Below are 18,659 nucleotides of genomic sequence, written 5' to 3'. Positions count from 1 at the left end.
GCTATCCAAGCTCACTCCAGCCTGACAGGTAGCAGTCTTGGAGAGGAATGGTGATGAGCTGCTGTGGGTGGGCCAGACTAATTAATTATTTCCAGTGGCCCTATGAAGGACACCTGCCCACAGCCTCAGTGTCCTTTCCTGCTGAGACAGTCAGTGTGAGCTCCTTGCAGTTTCCTACATGCCATGAACATAGCTTTCTATTAAATTATTTTTATCAGCATGACTCCTGTTAAAGTTTTCCTTATTGCTTTTCCTTTCAAATATCTAGATAGGTCTTCATTAGCATTGGATTGTTAACTTTCATAGATTTGGGCCTTAATTCCCCCCTTTGTTGCACCTACTAATGACCCTTTTTCTAATTTATTAGTGTGGCAGTCACACTTGGAGGCCACTGCCCCAGGCATTTTCTTTTTCCTTCTTTTCTTCTCTTTATTGCTCACCCTGAGCAGTGATCTGGCTAAGAACAATTTTTCCTAATGACTCATTTGATAACTTCTACAAAAATTCAGTCTACCACACATTTAATTCTTAGAATGGTTTTTCAGTCAAAATCTATATTGCAGGGCTATATTTTTTTTGCTCAGCACTTAGGGATGAAAATTTGAACGCAAATGGCCATTATCCAGCAATGCTCAGGTCTATCCAGTTTAGAAAAATAATATATTGTTCAGACTATTATTGTTCTCTTTGCTTATTATTGTTCTCTTGCTCTTTTAGCTGAGTGCAGGTCTTTTACTCTTTCTTTCTTTACTAAGCATCAGACAAGCCCCACTGCAAGTTTAGAGACAATCCTTGCAAAGCCTTGCAGAGGTCAGGCAACAACCCTATTTCCAGGTGTACAGGTTGACAGGTGGCTTGCTGTCTTTTCTAAGGGAGTGCTGGCCATTTCAGTCCAGTACTTTTCATTGCTGCAGCTATGCTCCAGATGTTTCCACCTGCCCTTTGGTCCTTGTTCCTGCCTGCCTTATCCCTGGTCCCAGTTTCTGCCTTCAGCCACCTCGGGCTCATGCCTCCCAGTCTTGCTTGGTTAGTCCTGACTACTTTCATCCCGGCTCCTTTCTGCTCAGCAAGCGCCTTGGTTCCCATCCTCTCAACATGGTTCCCACAATTGGCCAGCCACGCCTTGCAGAGGCCTTGCTCCAGAGCATGGTCTTCCTCATGTCATGGTCCAAGAATCAGCCACTGACCAGACACCTTCTCCACCTGCAAATCTGAGACAAATTGTGACTTGTCTAATTTCTGGACCCACAGGACCATTCATCTTGGTATTTTCTGCTGGGTACAACCATGAGCTGGAGTCACCTGCAAAGCAATATCTGCATGCCTGTTGCTCCCTAATTATAGACAGAGATCTCTGCCTGTATTTCTGTGAGGGCAGAAACACCAGATCATATTTATTAGACTTCACAAACCTGAGTACCTCCCCACTCCTACATCTTATCTCAGAAGAGCTGATAAAAGACTCAGCCAGGGGATCAGCAGAAACAGAGACAGATGAAGATGGTGCCTTACATCAACAAGAAGCACAATAAAAGGAGAAAAAATTGGAGGACAAGACCCTGTGAAGCAAAAAATTACTGAATAATTTTGATTATCATACAAGTAAACAGCATGAAAATAGTGGCAGTGGAGCTAATCTGAGCTGAGAAAATCCATCAAAATTTGTGTAAGGGCTTCCCTTTGCAGCTCCAGTGGCCATTGTAGAGCTCACAAATGCCATGAGGTTACAGTTTCAAAATCTGAGGTTTTATATTCACCTTGCAAATGGCTGAGCTGAGAGCACTCACAGGCCCTTCATTACTGACTGCTTGGCAGAAATGCTGCTCATTGCACCACAAGAACTGGACCTCATGTCCAAGTCCTTATGCCATTTCTGAATCCTCCTGTGACAGCAGAAAGGGCACAGCCTCATGTGCTGGCAGACGTCTCCTTCCCCATGTTTCCCTGGTGTTTGGCTCTGCTGTGGTTTGAGAGCCTAAATCACTGTGTACTCAGCACAAAGACCAATAATGTTTGATTACCACTGTAAACAAACTTTATGGAGATCACATTCAAGCAAATCTCCTCCTGTGTGCTATTTTGTGGAACAGCCACCAGACCATGCTCACAGCATAAAAAGGCAGCAGCACTGAATTGTTTGGAAGTGTCTTCACCAAACAGAGAGCTGGGTAGCAGGATACTGGCAAAACTGAAAGAGCAAAGGTGTCCCCATATGTTTTTTAATATTTTTGCCCCATATGTCATTTCCAAGGTATTAAAATGAAACTTAATTTTACTTCCCCCCATTTATTTTTTTTTCTCAATTTGGCCAGTTTTTAGCTACCGCTATTTATGCACAGCTCTCTCTTGCCTCACATACTTCTGCACCAGCACTGCTCTCAGTAATGTTTTTAGATGTAGTTTGTTTGCCATCTCTCCTTCCTTCCAGCTACGCCTGCAGTGATGTGGCTTGCTGTGGCAGTGAAGCTCAATTGCAGCACTTGAAAAACCTTAGTCCAGGGAGCCAAGTCTTCGGCTCTGAGAGGTTGCAGATAAATTTAAGATCTCACAGGTCAGATGTAGGATATGAACACCACGTGTTGTCTCTCTGCTATACCACACAGGACATATGTCCAGTCATGGCATGCACATGCACCTCCATGGTCATTAAGTCTTTTTTTAAAAAGGTATCATCTTTATCATGGGTAATTCTAGGTTTTTTTATATTATTTTAGTAGATGCATGAATATGGTTAAGGACCATTGTAATGCCAAGCACTGGGTGGTTTTTTTTCTGCATCGCATTTTAGTGGTCCTTCTATATACTGTAGACTTCCAGAAATGGAAAATGAGAAACCCATTTATGCCTCTCATCCTGTCCTGAAGTACAGCAGAAACAGTGGGGACTCTGACTGTGAGCAAAGGTTGAAATTTCACATTCCTGTGGGTAATTATTGATAGAAAGTATGTCCCTACTTTGAGCCATATGTCCTGTGTTACACTTGTAACAGTCATATGTATGACAAGACCCTTAACACAAGCAAAATAAGAAAATAATCTGAGTTTTTTATAATGCATATTTCAGATAAGTAGTACTGCTATTATCCTATTCAAGTGCAGCAAGGAAAATAAAAATTTCAGCACACAATATGTCAAAGATGGGTTTGCATGGCCAGGTTTTGAGGGGGCCACAGGGGTGTGTTCTGTGAAGAGCTACTAGAAGTTTCTCCTGTGGCTTCTGATAGAGCCAGTGTCACACAGCTCCAAGATGGACCTACTGCTGGCATGTCAGTGACAGGGGTAGTGCCTGTGGGATAACAGATTGAAAAAAGGGGAAAAAATTTGCATAATAACTCCAGTTGAAGAGTGGAATGGAGTGAGAGCAACAACCCTGCAGCCCAGGGAGGGCCATGGGGGAGCAGAGATCCACCCCAGCCCATGCAGGACCCCAGGGCAGAGCAGGTGGGTGCCCAAAGGAGGCTGTGACTCTGTGGGGAGCCCGTGCTGGATCAGGCTCCTGTAAGGATCTGTGGCCCCAAGGAGAGAGGAGCCCACAACACCAGGGCAGGGTTGCTGGCAGGACTTGTGACCCTGAGGGGGCACCCACTGGAGCAGGCTGCTCCTGAAGGACTTCACCCCAAGGAAGGGACCTATTGGAGCAGTTCATGAAGAATTACAGCCTATGGGAGGAATTCACATTGGAGAAGTTTTTGGAGGACTCTCTCCCATAGGAGGGACCCCACATTGGAGCAGAGGAAGCATATAAGGAGATGTCCCCCAGAGGAGGAAGGAGCAGCAGAGAGACTTGTGATGAACTGACCACAACCCCCATTCCTCATTCCCCAATGTCACTGGGGTGGAGAAGGCAGAGAATCAGGAGTTAAACCTGGGAATAAAGTTTAATATTTGGCTTTATTTCTCATGATATTGCTCTTCTTTGGTAATAATTCAAGGTTATCTGGCCTGTGGTGGTAACTGCTGAGTGATCTCTCTCTGTGTCTATCCGGACCCATGAACCTTTTGTTACATTTTCTCTCTCCTATTCATCTGAGGAGGGAATCAACAGAGTGACTTTGGTGGACAACTGGTGTTCATCCAGGGTCAAACCACCACAAAAGCAATTGTATTATGTTTGTAAGTTCATGTGTGCTTTTACTAAAGTGAAACACAACATGAGCCTCTTGTGATATCAGAGACATGTAAGATGAATGTACGATAGAGTAGTCAAAAAAAGTGTTTGATGTATGAAGCTAGGGATGGACACCTCTGTACTGATTCAGATAATGAGCCTTGTTTTATTCATCTGATGTTATGGCTGCCAGGAATGTATCAGTTGTATGACATTTCGGTGACCTTTCAGGCACAGCCAGGATGAAATGCCTGCAGAAAGGGCAGCCTGCTGCATGCTTTAAGAAACCATCTCAGAGTCCACAGGGAGCTTTTAGCACAGTCTGGACACCACGGGGTTTGCAGTGCTGAGAAGCAGCTGCCATGAAGAAACCTTGCTGCAAACAAATTGATGAAACCCTTTTGTGCTGGAGTTCACTTTCTATTACCTCCTTTCACCTACCTTGCAAAGCTTGTTGTTGCCTGCAAGAAGCCATTGTATGTCTCCAGCGAGGTCATGGTTGGACTCGCTGCCCTGCCATCGTTTGGTTACACACATGGCAGCTTCTATAGTGAGCTGAACACAGAAATGTCTCTACGACCTTGCTTTGTTTGTAACTTGGCAATCTGGCTTACTAACACTCTGAGCCTGCTCTGGACAGCAGGGCAAAGCCACCATGCACGAAGAGGTATTCAGCACGAGCACGCATCTTTCCCTCATGCTCACACAAAATCATTTTTCTCAAAGAAATCTTTTTCTCAACACATTGGTTTAGCTTTCTGAAAAAAGCCCTTAAGACAAGCTTTTGCCCCACATCTGCAAAGCAGAGTGTCTATGCGTGCAGCCTACTAATAATGTTTTACAGGTTGCTTGAAATAAAATGTTCTAGGAAAGTACAAGAAGAAATGCAAAGCTGGACAAATGAGTATAAACAATATCCCTAAAGTGACATGAGTTGACAACGGTGAGGCACTGATCCAACACAGGCATTTTCTGACTTGTGTTGTCAGGAATCAAGAGTAACAAAAAGAGAAGAAAATTGGGCAAGCAAACAACAAACCATACCTTCAGCAAAACATACATCCATTCTTTTTTCTGCAATCTTTGTATTTGAATTGAGGGGGGTTTTTTTCTCCCAGCCTAGCACTTCACTAAACAATATTCTTCATTTTCTGCCTGTAAACTTAGTACGTTCCCAAAGACATGATAACATTTTGATAAAGGTATTTTGATGGTTGCAGACATTGATTAAGTGGAATGCAACAAATAGCGTTTGTCTTTATTTTAGCAAGATTTTGACATTATAAAAGGTTTTGTAAGAAGTTCAAGAAAGTACTGTCCAGATGCAGTCAGCATAGGTGGAGTGCAGAACTGTTTAAAATTCTATTTGAAATGTAGTTATAAAGCAGATGGGACATTTCCGATGGGATCCCACTGGAACCTCAGCTAGGGAAATAATTCTCTTCATTATTTTTATTAAAAACAATGAGGATAGAAGAGAGAACATGTGTAAAAATTTTAAGATTAAACTAGACTTTGAAGGGTACAAGCACTTGTGAATATAGGATTAGAAGTCAAAATAATCTTGAGAAGTAGCTTGAAATCAAGAAGGTGAAATTTAGTACAGACAAGTGCAAAAGAACTCCTGTGGGAAAGAATCAATCATCTTCAAATAAAATATAGACTAGGCTAAGCTACAGTTAGTGTCAAAACAAAAAATAAAGAGCTGATTATTAGGCATTTGTGTGATGCTGTTGAAAAAAGAAATTGGAAACCAAACCCAAATGATGCAAAACACAAACAACAAAAACAAGAAAAAAATCCCAACCAAACATACAAAACCCCAAAACCTACTGAATTATTTCAGGTAATGAACAGAAAACTGTATGGCAGTTGTCCCCGTTAGTCCTGATTTGTGCACCTCACTGTAAGAAAAACATAAGTAAACTGAGGAAGAATCTTCAGGATTCAAAATGTAGAGGCTTGCACAACATGAGCTGTGAAAAAAATTTGAAATAACTAGGTTTTCTTAAACCTGAAAACAATGGATGGCATGAAATACTTCTTTTAAAGGTTTAAAAAGCTATAAGAGAAAAAAAATGGCTCATTTTTCTTCATATCCATAGGGAGAAAAGGCCAAAATATAGATAAGTAGTTAATTTGCAGGAAATTACATTTAAATTAGACATTAGGAAATTAGGCACAGTGAAAAGCAACATGGAAAGGCTACAGAACCTCCTTCATTAGAGATGTCAGGGATTAATTTAGTAACACATCTTTCTGGGATAGGAATACACATAATGCTGCTACAGGGCACAGAAATGGCTAAATTATTTCTGCAGGGGCCATTCTTGCCAGCAAAGAATGACTTTATGACAGATTCAACATGTGTGCAGTTGCAATGGAGACATACTGTACCCAGGCAGTCCAGTGTTTTGGTAGCTCTTTGCTTGCAGATTGGTAAAAGAAGGCGTACAAGAATTTGATATTTTGGTAAATGTCTGGAATGGCTGAAACTGTATTGATAAGTGTGACTAAGTGTGGCACAAATTGGGGGCTACCTTAGTATTAAAACAACTTTATAAATGCAAGTGTTAAGGAGTCCTAACCACTGTGGAAGTTTTCAAACCATGTAAATTTACTTTTTTGTTGTTTGTGATTGTAACTGCATTTTAGATTTACAAGAAGTTGTTTTCTATCAAATGGCCTTTTCTTTTTCTTTTTCTTTTTTTCTCTTTTCTTTTAATGTACACAGAGCCAGTCTGTCAGTAGCATTGACCAGACATGTGAAAAATGCACTTCCATACCTGAACTCTTTGTCCCTTTTCTATCAAAGTAAAGTCCAATTCAGATCTGTGATGTAAGAGACAATACTTCAGGGACGAGAACTGCCCCCAGATAACCTCTATAAGCCGATAGTTGAGTCTCCTGGGACAAAGGAAGCAAATGGCACCCTTTTACCTGTGCAAAGAAAGTGTTTTAGCAGAGATATAGGGGTCTTGGGCTCAGTTGAGATTGAATTTTCCTGGAAATTGTTTAAAACAAACATGAGAAGGCCATCAGAAGCTGGCAGTTGTGTGAATTAATAAATAACTCCCACCCTACAACCTTCTTGCAGACCTTCAGTATCTTGAGAGAAATGCAGGTTTCCTTACATCTGTGAAGTTTCGTCTCTGAAGCTCAGATAAATTGTTCCAACTCTCTGTTCATGCATTTCAACCCAAATGTCAAAACAGGGAATCAGAGAAACTTCTGTCTCTGAGACGGAGTTGGATCAATGTACTCCCCTCTCTACATCCTCTGCTGAGCCATGGTATGACAGCAAGCCAGCCACAGTAATCACAGTCAGAAGCAATGCATTCATGCCCATAAATAAATGGTTTTCAGCAGTTGTAATGTCTAAATAGCGTGTTGTGTTGTATTAGTGAGGTGGTCTACTTGAAAAAGAGGGATGTGTGGTTATTTCTGGTGGGAAGATGGTTGTTATAAATGTTTTACTGTTTTTATGTGGTTTTGAAATTGAATGGATTTTAAAAGTAAAGGGGAAAAAAGGGATGCTTTGCCTTTCTTTACTTTTTACTGTTTCTCTGTATCTTCCCAATTATCTGGTCTAATATTAACAGATTATTAGAGGACCCGTCAAAAATAATCTGTGTACTGGGTGGTTCTTGAATGATAGTGCCTATCAGTTCTGAAAAGACGTTGCTAATGAAAGCAATTTCTCCCCTTTCAGTTGATTTCATAGGTGGATTTGACTCTTATGGCTATCAAGGTCCACAGAAGACATCTCATTTACAGCTGCAGCCCATGTATATGTAAGTACTTAACTTCTAGGATATTCAGCAGAGTGGCAGCCTGATATTAAAGGATCATTAAACTGAAAGATGGCATGACTTAAAAATTAAGAATAGCCAGAAGCCTTTTTTGATGGACTGAATTCAAGTTACACTTAGGAACCAACATTACTCTTGTGTTGAATTAGAATGATTTCTTAGGGTAGGATATCATGTGTCACAGTTGTTCAAACAGCATCCAACTCTCACCTGATTTTTCCTTATTTTCATTCAAGCAGGTTCCACTCAGAGACAGCGACAATTTGGTGTAGAAAAAACACTAATCATATGTGACAAACCTTGGCTGTGAAAAAAAGTGGATTTTTATGAAGTTTTATCAAAAGTCCAGAAACTTGCTAATTTAGTGGATGCATTTAGCATTTGTCTTACCAGAGCATCTGTTCACCAAGGCACCTCTGCAACTCATTTCCAGTTTCCACATTTAAAAAAGCCGAAACAAATGTAACAACATATGGCTTTTAAAACTAGTTTGAATAGAAGACAGTATTTTACCTAACCATTGAGTGACAACTCCATGGTAGAGTGCAATCTGATATGTTTGGGAGTTAAATGAACAAACAAATCTCAGCTCATACACACAGCTGGAGTATATTCACACTAGAGCTGATGCACAACCATAGACCAGCCCAGGAACAATCGTCTCCAAATATTTCTTGTACTGATATCAACTGAAATGCAGAACAGTCCTGACTGCCCAGATAAATCTTACCTCACTGCTGCAGCCTTTGGAAATATTTTTTATTTGCTATCAATGCCCTACACACTAAAAGCACAGCACCACACAACTCATAAAGGGGCAACAGTTACGTTTTTTTCCTTTGTTTCTCATCTGAGCATTTCTTTTGTGGAAAAGAACTAAGTTCAAGCAAACAGTAGCCATCCCAACACACAATTCCACTCACCTTTGAATGCAATTTCATTTCTTCGGATTAGTGGAAGCAAGTCTACTAATGGATTAGTGTATTTTGGAATGGAATCTCACATTTACTCCTTTATCAGTTGCACAATCTGTTCTGTGTTGGTGTTTGGAACTGGGCCCTTCAGGAGCTTTGCTAGGAGCTTTTTAATAATCTCAAATTACAATGGTGCATATCTCCAATGTCGTCTCAGCTTCAGCTTCCCATCTGTCTGTGCCCAAGTAAATATTTTTCACCTGCACTTTTGGCACAGTGCTGCACATTTAGAAAATGTTATTTCCTTCATAGTTTTATATGAGGTACATAGGTACTTAGAACAATTCTAATCCTATCTCTTTCTCAGTATACCATACCTTGTCATCAACATATGGAGCCCTCTAGCTATTATCCCATTCTCTTTATGCTCTCAGTGTTTCTTCCAGAACAGCAGATTGCATTTACTATGCATCTTCATACTGACTGGAAAGAAAACTAGACCTGTGGAAAAAAAAAAAAAAAGAAGGCAATAGTTTTCAGCCTGTAGCTTAGATGAAGAGATAGATGATTAATCCATGTAAACGGTGTTTTCTCTTATTCCAATGCTGCATGCTCACTGGAGTACAGGGGATTTAGCTGTCTTTAACAAGAGACAGAAAACAGAATGTGAGCGGACATTTTGTTCAATCAACCCGCAAAAATATTGCCATGTTCCAGCCACAGTCAAATAAAGACACTTCATGTTTCCCTCTGACTGTATAATGTTTGACAGGGCTCTCTAGGATTGCTACAATCTGTCCTTAAGAAGCTTTTATGGCATTTAGGAATACCTTTCTTTATTTACAGCTGACGCACACTAGTAACACATGCATATGTATTCACATTGCAGTTGCTCTGTAAATGTAGGCAGTCCATTAGGTAATGGAGTGACAAATTCGAATGTCAAGTTACTCAAGTCAAGGTTTGATCTGCTTGTAGCACTATTTACAGCAATATTATGTATTAGAAATCAAAACATGCTGATATAACAAGAAGCCTTTAAAATACCAAGTATTTTAAAGCTTTATTTGTTGGGAGGAAAGATTTGGTTCCCTGCGGAGTTTGCTCCCCAAATATCATCAATGTAAACCTTCACAGTATGCAAGGAAAGAAAGAGGAGAGGAGAGGAGAGGAGAGGAGAGGAGAGGAGAGGAGAGGAGAGGAGAGGAGAGGAGAGGAGAGGAGAGGAGAGGAGAGGAGAGGAGAGGAGAGGAGAGGAGAGGAGAGGAGAGGAGAGGAGAGGAGAGGAGAGGAGAGGAGAGGAGAGGAGAGGAGAGGAGAGGAGAGGAGAGGAGAGGAGAGGAGAGGAGAGGAGAGGAGAGGAGAGGAGAGGAGAGGAGAGGAGAGGAGAGGAGAGGAGAGGAGAGGAGAGGAGAGGAGAGGAGAGGAGAGGAGAGGAGAGGAGAGGAGAGGAGAGGAGAGGAGAGGAGAGGCATAATCATGGCTTTCCAAGCCATAATCATGTCCATCCAGGACACAGCTATACCCATGTATGTCCATATATGTGTATTCATATAAATATTTCCATAATTTTATCAGTTGCTACACAATGTCTTTGGATTCATAGGCAACAGAAGATATATTAAGCATAATATATGGAAGATATATTATCATCCCATCTAATTCTGGCAGAAGATCAAGAAAATACAGGGATCACTTTTTGCCAGCACTGTATCCTGTCCTATTCAGACTCACACTGGGCACATCTCATATGGAGCTCTGGATTTATTAGAGAAATTGAACAGGAGACAGGTGCCTTTAAATCATCTGATGGCTAACTATATGCGGAGGCACAACAGCAGTTTGTTCTCTGTGCTGTGGTGTGCCGGGCATGCTGCAAAATGGAAGGAGAGCATGTGGCCTCCTCTTTGAAGAGCTCACCAAAACAATATCAGCTTCTAACGGTTGTTCAGATTCTTTCAAAATACAAATTTCAACATGTAGCTCAATAATACAGAACAGAGAAGCCCCTATATATTTACCAGATTGATTCATACACAGAACTAGTACAAATCTTAAAGACATACAGAATTTTGTGTTAGGTCTCAGTCATTATCCACTGCTTGCTGATATGAATTGACTTAATGGATTGCAATGACAGAAGTCCATCAACAGGAACTTATTTCTTTGGAAAGTCAGACAGTTTTTCATCTAAGTGATTGAAATCAATTTTAAGTCCTTTATACATGCACTATTTACCTATTCTTCTGAAGGAAGGCTGGGTTTACTAATTGCTAACTGTTAAGACATACTGTTTTGTGACCAGTTCTTCCTGTGTGCTAAAGTTAGGACTTCATTTTGTTAATGTGGAGGTTATATTGAACCAACTTACATGTGCAAATTTTATTAATTTATTCAGGCTTCTCATATTTACATTTTTATTCTGTCATCAGGACTATTTCATCTAAAGATTTATTACTTTTTATTTGTGATTTTCATCAATCAAGCTCTACTTTTAAGAACATTCTAATTCAGTTTAAACACACATAGTTGCTTTCTGTGGTGTTTCATCAGTTATGCAAAACTACCCCAAATGAACAGGATATCTAAGGAAAAGAAAAACCTTGGTCTCTGAAAAAGAAATATTATCTTTAGATAGTTAATTAAAGTGACTATCTCTGGCTACTGTTACCTTTAATAGTCTAGAATTATTAGATTCAGACTCACATTGAAGTTTTTTTCCTCTATGTTTTAGGCTTTAAATTCCAATCAAAGTTTTCCTTATCACCGCTTCCAATTTAATATTTAATTTAAATCAGTTTACTTTTTAAAGTGAAAAATATATGCAATTTAAAACTATGCTTGGGGAAGAATTCTTATGGTGACATTTCTCAACCTGTTATAAATGGGATTTTTTTATTATTTAAGTGCCAACAGTGTGCTCTATGCTGTACAAGCCAAGAAGCCTAGACAGTCCCTTCAAAACGAATACGCTTTTTGAACAGAACGGGATGCTCATGTACCTCCTTGCAGTGTGGCCACACCTGATGTACTCAAAAGCAGCTTCCTGGCATTCTGTGCCGGAGATGCCAGTGCTCATTTCCAGACCATGGGAGAAGGACACAATAAGATGGCGGAAATCAATTGTCAAGACAAAATTCTCCTCATGGGAGGTGACGGAGGAAGGTGACTAAACACTCCCTGACACTGATTCTGCTGCACATGAAAAAAACCAGTGGTAGTTGTGGAACAAGACTGCACTGCATGATCACTGTTCTAAAAACAGGAGGAAGGAGGGAGGGGAGAGAGATCTTTCTTTATGTTCTTCACACTGAACTTGTTTGTTCGAGGAAAGAAGAAGCGAAGCAAAAAAACCCCATGCATGTCTGATGTTGATGCCTAATGCACTGGAGAAATTGCTCAAAAGCAGTGCAGCCCTGAAGTGAAGCATGCTAAGAATATTTGCAGTATCTGTATTCCTGTGCACACACACACACACACACAGACACACACAGACACACATATAGGCATTTGTCTAGATAGTTGCACAGACTGAAAGCGCTACCTACTTCACCATTCACTGAAAGTATAAATGAAACACAAAAAAAAAAGACACTAAAGCTAGCACCTTGAGTATAACCACCATGACACTCCACATGTTCATGCAGTACAAATCTTCTGTGTAATTATCACCTCATGTTTTGGGATTCAGACACATTTAAATAACCTACGACCTGAGCTTTCACTATCAACAAACAACATCTTGTCCATTTTAGACTGAAAGCTTTAGTTACAAAACATGGGTTTGGGACAACACTGTTAAGGTGGCCGGGCTGTGGCACTTGCGCAGGGTCTCTGCTTTGTGAGTGAGCTGTGGGGCAGCTTTCCCCTGCACCTGCAGTCCAGCCCTTCTGCCCTCACACCATGTCACTTCTTGGTTTTACAAAGACAGCTACGTATCTGATGGATTATATAAATCAGGTCATATTCCAGTTGACCCATGGACATACAGTAAAGATTATAATTAAATATAACTCCTGCCTAAGATTGTTTAGAAAACCTGTGCTGACTTCTCTAACAATGTTCCAGAGAGAGCCAAGGCAGTTACTTGAGTAAACACTTTGTCTTTCCGTCCTCTTCATCCCACGTGTATCTGAACTGGTTTGTGGATTACACTTGCTTGCAAAAGGGCACCAGAGCAGCAGGGCAGGGATCAGAAAAGTATATGCTGGATTATAAGTATTGTTCTTTCTCTGTCTTTCTTCTAGGTCAAAGTAAACATGGGGACTATTCAAGGTGGGCTAGAGGACCTGTTCAAAAATCTCTTTCAGGATGGCCTCCTGGTTCTTCAAAGAGAAAAGAAATTCAATTTTTGTGCTAAAAATATTGTATAAAAGCTGATTGAACAATGAGACAGAAAACAACAGACACCTGCAGCCTCTCTTTCTAACAGGTACTAAAGGAGACGCCCCAGAACCCCTCCTTGAACCTCCTGCCTCTCAGCACCAGAGGGACGCAGCAGAGGCATTGGTGCCACCTTTTGTCCCTTTTTTCCCTTGGCCACTGCCAGCATGGCCCATCTGGATTAAGACATGAACCCAGCCCACTCAGTGCTGTGGGAGCCTCCTCCACACTCCAGGCCGCGCTGAGTCTCCTCAGTCAACAACACTGAAACACCAGGATGACCTTGCAGCAGAAGTCAATAGACAGCGCATTGTTTGCCCTGAAGGCTGTACAGTTCATACTTGCCTTAACCCAACTGCATTGCACATTAGAGAAACTACGTGCAAGCTTTCTGAAGTTAACATGCTGCTGTTAATTCTGAACGATTTCTAAGTCAGTGGTTTTCTTCTGTTTGGTTTTGCTTTGTTTTCATGTCAGGGAATAAGGCTCTGTTGCTCCATGGCTCCAGAGCAACCAAGTAGAAAACTGCCAGCTGTCTGATAAGTGCTTTACTTTTGGGGCTCCACAGTGGTCAAGAAATAGTTTATAATGATTGAAAAGAAAAATAAATAAAGAAATAACTGAGAACCTTTTGGGGTCAAGATGGGGAAAGGGGTAACAGAAACTAATAATTGAACCTACTGGAAATAAGCAGCAGAAACAGTGCTTCTTAATCCCACTGGTTTTATTTATCGCACTGTAGGTGCTTTTATAGCTATCTCTAAACATCTTTTACTAACTACAGAGACATCTGCAGATTTCTATGAGCAAAGGCCAACTGAATATGTACTAGCTATGTTTACTCTTTTATATCTGATTTCAACTAAAAATTCTCTGTAAGTGAGCTTTTTTTTTCTAATTGCACCATAAGGGATCCACATATTTTATTTCTTGATTTTGGTTGGAGAGGGCAGGGAGGGACTAGTTGAGTTGAAGAAATACTGAAGACCTTTTTGTGGTATATTTGGGGGATCTGTTGTGTGTTAGAACGTGTATTTTATCTTCCTGTATTATTGTGGCTGAAAAAAACCCTCTGTGCTGTTACGTAGTTGGCAACAAGATGCCTTTGGGAATTTTGCTAGTAGGTCAATGTGTATATGAAATACTCTGAACTCCTAGGAACATATGTTTTATTCTACATCTGATCTGTATTTTCAAGAACGTAGATGGCTTTCACTAGGAAAACCCAATATTTTGCTCAGGTTTTTCAGAAACTTGGATTGTCATTGTTTCTTTGCTCAGACCTTGCATAGACAAATGCACGCACCTACCACACCTGAGGTGGCCACATAGCTTTTGAGGGCAAGAGGGAAGGTCAGCGCTTGGAAATGCTCAAGGCACCCCTGAGCAAGTCCCTTTTCCCTGCTGGCCAAACCCTTGCTCCAGCGGCCTCACACCACTCACCCATCCCTGTACAAGCCAGTGCCCTTTGCTGTGTCTGCATGGATGTACAGTGTCACAAGCAGCAACTCTGGACAATGACAGAGGAACAGGCATTCACCAGTGAAAACAACATACGGGACATGTTCAGGAACTATACCTACATTGATTCAGTGAGATTTATATAGATATAGATAGATATATATATATGTAAGTGTGTGGAGGTGTGTGTATGTCTATGTATATAAAATACACAGGACTAACTATTTTGGGGGCTGCATCACCCAGGAAGATTCTGATGCAGTGGACCAAGGGTTCCCATCTCAGATACTGCTGGGAATTTCATGCATGAAACATGAATGTCCCCTAGGCCTGATCCTGTAAAGCATTCATTGCTGATTTGGATCTCAAATTTAAATTTTCATACTTGAGTACCTGAAAATATGAGTTCCTACTGGGTAGAGATGCTTTTCACCCCCTGGAAACCCCATGCAACTTCCAAGTGACAGGCTGAAATTTCCCATAACTTGCAAAACTAAAAAAGTTTCTACTTTTCTGTAGTCTTAAATATAGCAGATGTACAGTATAAAACACAATGAAGAGGTTTAAATGGGATGAAAATGTCATAACAGGTTATTTTATCTTTCCCTGTATACCAGTTAATCAAAATGATATTTCTATAAAAATCATTTTTTAACATGAAAAGAAACCAGTTTAGGCACCTAAGCAGCAATCCAATTTTCAGAAGATAATTTTTCATACCTTTCAGTGATTTCCCATGGAACAGCGGCTACTGGTAGTTAGCAATTTTAGAAGTCAGACAATTTAATGAAGTGTCTACACGTAGCTTATAGGCCTGATTTTAAATTAGAAAATTTTGGCCTTAATTTCTCTGTGTCTTAGTCTTCCCATCCATAATACGGGAATAATATGTGCCTCACAGGCTTTTTGTGAGGTCTGAATTGTTAATGTTTGTAAAATGCTTAGGAAATAGGAAGCACATCTAACTACTATGGATTGCAATATAAATGTGTATTCATATATTACATATAGAGTAGATACACACACTCACATACACACAGTATATATATATATATATACACACATACATACCTATATGAAGTTGGTATTCATAACCTTGCTTAAGTTGCAGTTAGAGCACCACCATTAAAAACGTTAGGACTGTTGACTACTCAACTAAATGATTAGTGGACAGATCTCTTCTGCAAGCAGTTTCGAGCACAGTAATGTGAGAATATCTGGATGGCATTTTTGATTTGTACAGCTGTATCCTCCTCAAAATCCAGTAAAGAATGTTATTTTTCTAGGCTGGGCTTTTGTTATAAACTAAAATATTCAGAAGGCAAGAGATACAATCCAAATGTGTCTTTTTTTCCTTTCTTTTTGGCATTTGTTAATTCTGAATGTATTTTTAACAAAAGTGATTTTTTTGACTTACTAGTGTAATTTGCATTTTAAAAAAAATAAATGGAAAAATATAGGTTTCCAAGCTATTCATGGCCCCCTGCTGCTATTCAGAACTTACAGGAAACTCAGAATTACTCTTCCCAGCTGAGCAACAATGCAGGATAAAGAATCCTATTACATTTACATGATGACAATCCCGATCTGTGCAGTGCATGGATGTGACAGCCCTGAAGAGAAATTGCCGGGTCATGACACCATTTTAACGCTGTCATATGTACCAGGTATTTTCGTTATCACTGACACTAAAAAGGTTTCTTTTACAAGGCTGACTGCAACAGACTCTACTTAGAAAACAGGACTGGTTTTTGCCCACTCATCAGGAATTTTAAGCCCATGATAGGTATAGAGTTGCCAACAGTGTTAAGTATTGCAAAAATAATACTTGTTAAGAATGAGCTGTGTAACATGGATATTTCCTCTGCATTCATATTCTTTTATATGCTATTTATTGTCCCTACACTGGAATGATGGAATCCTGTTTCAGGAAAAATGTTTATAGAGCTCACATATATTGACAGCTTGCCTGAGGTCATTTAATAAAGGTGGAGCAGAATTATAGAAATTTTGAAATACTCGGTCATGGTCTCTTAGGATGACTCCTTAGAAAGAGAGTTCTTTCGTTAGGACTTTTTAGGTCTTCATAATAGTGCAAGTGATACTTTTCAGTCAGGTAAGGAGAAATGGTTTGTGCTCCACCTGCTAAATCTAAGTACTCTTGACAATATTCCACTGCTGCACAGCATTTTGATAAACTGTGGCACAGTTATGTATTGATTGCTGGATGTCTCCAGATAGGAATGACCATTAACTCAGTGTCTGAGGCCTTTCATCACTGGCATGCTCACCTTCCATTTGAGCACATTGATAGTAGACAAAGCAAAACTCCACACTGTGAATCACTCCACCTTGCAATATTTTCATTTCCAGTCCTCTGTTTTAGTTTTAAAGGCAAATACTATAGCCCCATTAATAGTCTATGTGTATGTATTGCTTGCTGACTGTCTACTGATGAGTAGCTGAGATGAAAGTGATGGACTTCTTGAGTTTGTTCCCTAGCTATTCTGAATCTGGCTTTTTCCCAGCACGTGTGGATTGACAGCAGACACTAAAGGTAAGCCAGGTGTTGTTGAAGAACCAATGCACAGCAGTACTGCAGACTGTGTCCACTGCTCCTTGGAGAAAGATGAAGACAGTTGTTAAGCTAATTGGTCTGCTTCAAGCTATGTGCAGTATTAAATGCAATTACAATGCATAAAAGAAGCTGCCCTTTAGACTGCAATTACTCATTCACATACAGAAGTGGCACAGCACAGAATCAGTAAAAGAGATTTTCCTCCTGTAGTCACCAATATGCTTCATCTCCTGACATGGATTGGAGAAATCAGCTCTGTTTGATCTCATGTCCTGACAAGTCCCTCTGTTCAGACCTTCAACAAGAGAAGCAATTACAGCTAGTTAAAGTTGAGACCTTGGCATAGCTGAGTGGTTTAGGAAAATACTGTACCAAATGTGAAGTTCTAAGTAGCACCATGCATACATTTGTTGCACATCTCTCTCCATGCGTACAAAAGAAGGGTCTTTTAAAAATGCACTTTTCCTTTATCTCTCAGAAACCAATTGAAACAGATTATGTCTTTTACAAGTGTCTTCCAAAATCCTGCCAAGATCACAAAAGACATTTTTCAATAAAAAGGCTGATAAAAACACCGATTTTTCTGCTCTCTGTTGAGTAGAAGACGTAGGTTTTGGGACTTCCAACTGCCTTGAGATTATTATTGTGGATAGATAGAAGCACTATGAAACATGAGAAACATGAGAATTAAAGAATAAATAATGCTTGTGGTCATCTCTGATTCAAAATTAAATCTCTACAAAAGCCAAGCTTCTCCATCCATCAATGGAAAAGGGTCTTTATTGCCATCTGGTACCTTATCATTTTCCCAGCTTTGCCTTTGTCCTGATGGGAAATAGGTTATGGGGAGCTTAAGGTGAAGAAGCATGTTCACATCCAGTATGTGCTCTCGAAAAGCCCCCAGTTCTGCCACACAGACATTTCACACCTAGTTAATTTCTGTCTCTCTGTCACCATCTTCTTGTGCCATTCTCACTGTCTCTCTTCCTGAACACAGCCCCAAATACCCTCCCAAAATTACGTACTGCTCTTTGTCACACCCATTGCTTCCAACTCACATAAAGGTGGCGATGGCAGCCGTGGAGGAGTGTCGCTGAGGATGGGTGCAAAACGACAAGAAGAGGAAGCACAAGGTTATGTACATTCTCAAAAAGCCCCAGACAGGGAGACATTTAGCCAAATGTAAAGGCTGGCAGCATTACAGAAGCCAGGAGACACAGCAAGCCCTGGTAGGAATCATAATTCCATTTGCTAAAGCTATAGCTCACTGAGTACACAGAAAGTCATAAATATCCAGAGCTACATAAGGCACAGGTGAATTAGGAGAAATCAATAAAAAATGTTTGTGAACACATTTACTGGATTAGATTCACATTTCATTTTCTTCAAGAATTTTTCCAGGAT

At 40.3% G+C, this 18,659-nt stretch overlaps 1 protein-coding gene across 2 annotated transcripts in view; it reads left to right on the top strand.

Moving 5' to 3' along the window:
- Positions 1-17,829, top strand: part of NKAIN2 (sodium/potassium transporting ATPase interacting 2) — a 525,174-nt gene extending 507,345 nt beyond the window's left edge. Inside the window, exons 6-8 of one of the 2 annotated variants that reach the window (XM_059469306.1) lie at positions 7,820-7,901; positions 11,741-11,998; positions 13,081-17,829. In XM_059469306.1, the coding sequence (XP_059325289.1) occupies positions 7,820-7,901; positions 11,741-11,813 (155 nt within the window). In that variant the 3' untranslated portion in view covers positions 11,814-11,998; positions 13,081-17,829. The remainder of the gene's footprint in view (positions 1-7,819; positions 7,902-11,740; positions 11,999-13,080) is intronic. The other variant, XM_059469307.1, reaches the window with a different exon arrangement.
- Positions 17,830-18,659: the final 830 nt, after the last annotated feature.

Source organism: Ammospiza nelsoni, chromosome 3 (genome assembly GCF_027579445.1).
Source record: "Ammospiza nelsoni isolate bAmmNel1 chromosome 3, bAmmNel1.pri, whole genome shotgun sequence".
Taxonomy (NCBI): Eukaryota; Metazoa; Chordata; class Aves; order Passeriformes; family Passerellidae; genus Ammospiza; species Ammospiza nelsoni.
The sequence above is the reverse complement of the archived record's forward strand: the minus strand, read 5'-3'. Positions and strand labels throughout refer to the sequence as shown.